The sequence below is a fragment of the Anneissia japonica genome, unplaced genomic scaffold (genome assembly GCF_011630105.1).
Source record: "Anneissia japonica isolate Jap-2015-1 unplaced genomic scaffold, ASM1163010v1 scaffold522_len1101056_cov227, whole genome shotgun sequence".
Classification (NCBI taxonomy): Eukaryota; Metazoa; Echinodermata; class Crinoidea; order Comatulida; family Comatulidae; genus Anneissia; species Anneissia japonica.
Genome location: NW_022756123.1, coordinates 319,615 through 324,127, shown reverse-complemented (window position 1 = coordinate 324,127; position 4,513 = coordinate 319,615). Strand labels below are relative to the sequence as shown.

Below are 4,513 nucleotides of genomic sequence, written 5' to 3'. Positions count from 1 at the left end.
ATTTACATAGACACATACATACATATACTGTATACATATATATACATATACACATACATACACACACACACACATACATTGTGTTTTTCATCAATTCACGTTCGTTTGGGTCCATTATCAAGGACTTTAGTTCGAAAGATCTGCCTATTTGTCTACTTAGGATTTACAAAAAGATATCCTTACGCTTAATCAAAGCTGAACTGGATCATAATTTCTTACATAATATACACTGTCACAATGCGGGCTCCTGACAGGCCAAGGGGACCCTCACCCAGCACTTTACTAAGGGGTCCCTCCTACTACGACCCAGCATTTTACTATGGAGCTTTGACCAGCTATGTAACCCCTGTGTAGTTTGGGGAAACACCCAACCAAAATCCAAGTGAGCCAATGAGAGGCCACGGGGCCCCCTCTTACTACAATCTAATACGACGTTTTTGAAATTACGGTACATTTTCTTTTAATTAAAAACAAAATGATTAGGCCCTGGCCGACTGCAGCACAATACATGATTACACACCATAGTAGGCTTATACATGTAAAGAGACATGCTAAAATCGATTAAAACAATGTAAAATTGAATATATATATGCCTACTAATAAATCGAATATTCAGATGGAAGAGGCCTACAGCACCAACGATTGGACCATAAAGAACGATGGTCATTCTATTTAGATTGGCATCATTATTTCAGAGTAACATTAATTCGTGGTATCGAAGTGATACTTTATTAAAACAATCAATTTATATTGGTATTTTCAAGACCCGAATAGTCACACGATATTTTTTGGCATTGTCTACTGACGAAGTTATAGAAGTACCGTAAGTTTTTCCCCAACCATGATGGGGGAGGTGGGGTGGGGGCTGAGGCTCTCCGTCTCCTCCTTTCCCCCCTCCCCTATATATGTATGGGTCAATTCCTGGATCTGCCACTAAGGTCCTTTAAAAAATTATTAATTTATCACCCCCTCCCTCATCACTTTTGGGGATTTTTTTAAATTTTTTTATCAACATATATTTTTATTTCAAACGGTCGTTTTTCCATCTTTTTTTTTCACTTGAAAAGCTCAGGATTTCTTGAAAATAATGTTTACTGGTACAACAAAAACATATTTTTAAAATATAAATTTTTGATTCCATTCTTATGACATTTTATATGTGTCTCTAACACTTGATTTACTTGTGAACATCGGTAAAATGGGGGCGGGGTTAGCAAAAAAACAAAAAAACAAAAACAAAACAAAAACAAAAAACTTTCCTCCCTCATTAGTTTTTATTCTTTGATAGGGTGATAAACTAATATTTTTTTTTATTTATGGGGCCTAAGCGACAAGACAAGTAAAATATAATTGCTAGAGTACCTATCTGCATTTTTTTATAACCTATTTATTTAATTTTAACAGAAAATGAAAATTGTATATGAGAAAATATGGAGTTTTCGCAGCCTTACATTATTGTTATCGGAACCTAAAACATTCTTGACAATATGCCGTAGGATATGAATATGATCGTTGATTAATGCAAAAGGCATGAATCGCTACGTTATGACAGATACTGTAGTGGGGAACGTAACCTTATTTGTTATTGTTTCCGTAGGCTTGCGAAAACTCTCTAATAATACTTATACAAGTTGTAATTTGTTGCTTCGTGAATATATCGTTTTACAAGTGATCATTAAAAATCCGTACTGTTTTGCTCGTTTAAAACCCAAACAATAGCCTGGCAATATATTTTGGGTAAATTTACTGATTAATGCGATGTTATACCTTTTTTAATCTCGATATATTGAATAGAAGCAATAATAACATGACAATGACAATTGTCCATAAATTACTAAGCTCATGATCTAATGTGATGAACATCAGATATGATTCTCTAATGATCAAAAGCAATATACCATTAAAGAGACCAAATATTATTAGATAAAATTTCCCATATTCCTTATTGATCTATCTCCCATTTTAATCATTTTGCCAGATATTAAGAAAAGGTGTTTGTATTTAAACGAATAGTTATTATTAGGCATACAGACAGAGGCATTTCTCGATTTTTTGGGTAAACGGGAGAAGTATGGAAGCTTCGACGTCAATAATACCGGTCAAGTCAGAATCGCTGCTTGTTAAAAGTCGTGAATTTGGGTCTAATACATCTTCGCATGGAATACCGCGAATCGTAGGCGCTGCCTCGTGCTTCGGACGCCTAGTCTGGAGCTGTCTGTACTTCACTTGCCTTGCTGTGTGCCTATGGCAAGCCTACCGACTTGTTCAAACTTATTTGAACTTTGAAGTGACAATATTAGTAAGTACCGTACCAATTTATTAAAAGTCTTATATATTTCCTGTTTATTACATAATACCGTCTTTTCATTATTAATCATAACCTGTATATTGCTATAATTATATTTTTTTTTATTAAATGTTTTCTTAGTACAACGTTAAAAACGCTGAAGGTAGAGAAGTCGACTTCCCCGCGGTTACTTTCTGCAACACGAATCCTGTGCGTCGGTCAATGTTGGCGACGGTCCCAAAGTACATGGTTTTGTCAACTATTGATAATTACACGAATGGTCTTCAGTACTATGGTAACGTGTGGTTGATCTCGCTTTTGCGTTTGTTACGCGCAAATTTTCTGGTTCCCACTGGGAATGCGTTTTCCAGTTTGTACCAAGAACGCGTCTAAAAACTTACGTTAACGAGTCAGTCAGGTTTTACCAAGCTTGGCATAAATTAAAAAATATGACTCGTTTAATAAGTCACAGCTCTCAAAAAAGTCACTTTCACAAATCTATGAATCATAATTGTTTTTGTTTCCATAATATTCTGTAACATCAATATATTCCTCAGATTGACGATCGACAAATCCAGTGCCGTTCGTGGACGCTCCATAATACTCCAGACGCCAGTGGACAAATCTTCCTGATATATTAGCTTATTTTTTTTCAACAGCTCCATGCAAGAAGGGAGATTTTAATTGCACGAATGGGAGGTGTGTCAAAAGCTTCAGAAAATGCAATGGTATCAATGATTGTGGAGATAAGTCGGACGAATCCTCATGTACACATGGTACGTAAGAATGCTGCCACCAAAATGGTATATAGGCCTACTGTAATACACAATAAGTCACGTACTGATGGGCATGGTTAACGTACATTACAATGAATAATATTAGGCCTAATCGATTGTGTCTTGAGGTGAGGCACTTTATCCACATTGTCTTCCTCCACCCAGGACTTGAGTATTTGCAGGGAGCAGTTAAATTGTAATTGTACTGTTCCCTGGTATTTGGATACCCATGAGGTTCGAGTGCACATTGTACTGATTATTTCATGCAGCAAAACTGAGGAAATTTCACGTCACCATAGCGTCGTTGCAATGACTGTGGTAATATATTTATTTATAATTTCAATATATCTCTTTGTTAGCACCATGTGGATCCGGTTTTTTTACGTGTACGTCTGGGAGTGATTCGGGTTATTGTATCCCTGAAATCAAGAAGTGTAACAGGGAAAGGGACTGCTATGAAGGAGAGGACGAAAATAAATGCAAATCAACCGACAGTAAGTACTTGCTTAACTTTGATTAAAAGTATTTAATGCACTGAAGTGCTGGACACACACTATTACTCTACCGGATAATGCATCTATTAACATTACAGATTAATAAAAGAATACAAAATGAAAACACAAGTACCAACAGGAAACAAAACAAAAATACAATTGGGACGTTCAGCTAAACGGACAACTGAACATCCCTTACAACTATCCTGTCGTAACGGCTGTTTTCCACTAGGGGAAATTATTTGCGCGAATCGAAAGCGTCTGTTCGCTTCCTGAGCTCTGATTGAACGCGCATTTGTTTCGCCTCACAAAAAGTAGAAACAATTCGAACAACAGATTTCGTTGAAGCGAAAACTCCAATAGAAATGTAAATGCGCATGCGCATGAACGACACTTTCGATTCACTCGAATAAATTCGCCTAGTGGAAAACCTGCTTTACAAAAACAGATCAATGGAAAGATTAAAAAATATGTATGATTTAGTCCTAATAATTATGAGCATCAAGCTTTATTATAAAAATAAGCTGCTATTCAAACCCTAAATTACATAAAATGATCTATTGCAGTCAAGTGCACTGAAGACGAGTTTAAATGTAAGAAAGGCGTTATGGAAGAGTATACATCAGAATTTGAAAACAAGTACGGGACAAAGTTTTGCATACCGGCCGAACACCAATGCGATGGTACCAATCACTGCGAAGACCGGGCTGACGAACTTAACTGCCCGGGTATGTCCCCCTCCTCTATAAATTTGACATAGCCTATGACATTATTATTATTATTATTATTATTATTATTATTATTATTATTATTATTATTATTATTATTATTATTATTATTATTAGGACTATTATTATTAAGCCTATTATTATTATTATTATATTATTATTATTATTATTATTATTTTTATTATCATTATTAGGCCTATTATTATTATTATTATTATTATTATTAGC

General features: G+C 35.2%; 1 protein-coding gene across 1 annotated transcript in view; it reads left to right on the top strand.

Moving 5' to 3' along the window:
* The first annotated feature begins 2,031 nt into the window (after window positions 1-2,031).
* Window positions 2,032-4,513, top strand: part of LOC117124026 (degenerin mec-10-like) — a 16,553-nt gene continuing 14,071 nt past the window's right edge. Inside the window, exons 1-5 of the mRNA XM_033270148.1 lie at window positions 2,032-2,299; window positions 2,429-2,582; window positions 2,947-3,063; window positions 3,423-3,557; window positions 4,124-4,285. Coding sequence (XP_033126039.1) covers window positions 2,072-2,299; window positions 2,429-2,582; window positions 2,947-3,063; window positions 3,423-3,557; window positions 4,124-4,285 — 796 coding nt within the window. The 5' untranslated portion in view covers window positions 2,032-2,071. The remainder of the gene's footprint in view (window positions 2,300-2,428; window positions 2,583-2,946; window positions 3,064-3,422; window positions 3,558-4,123; window positions 4,286-4,513) is intronic.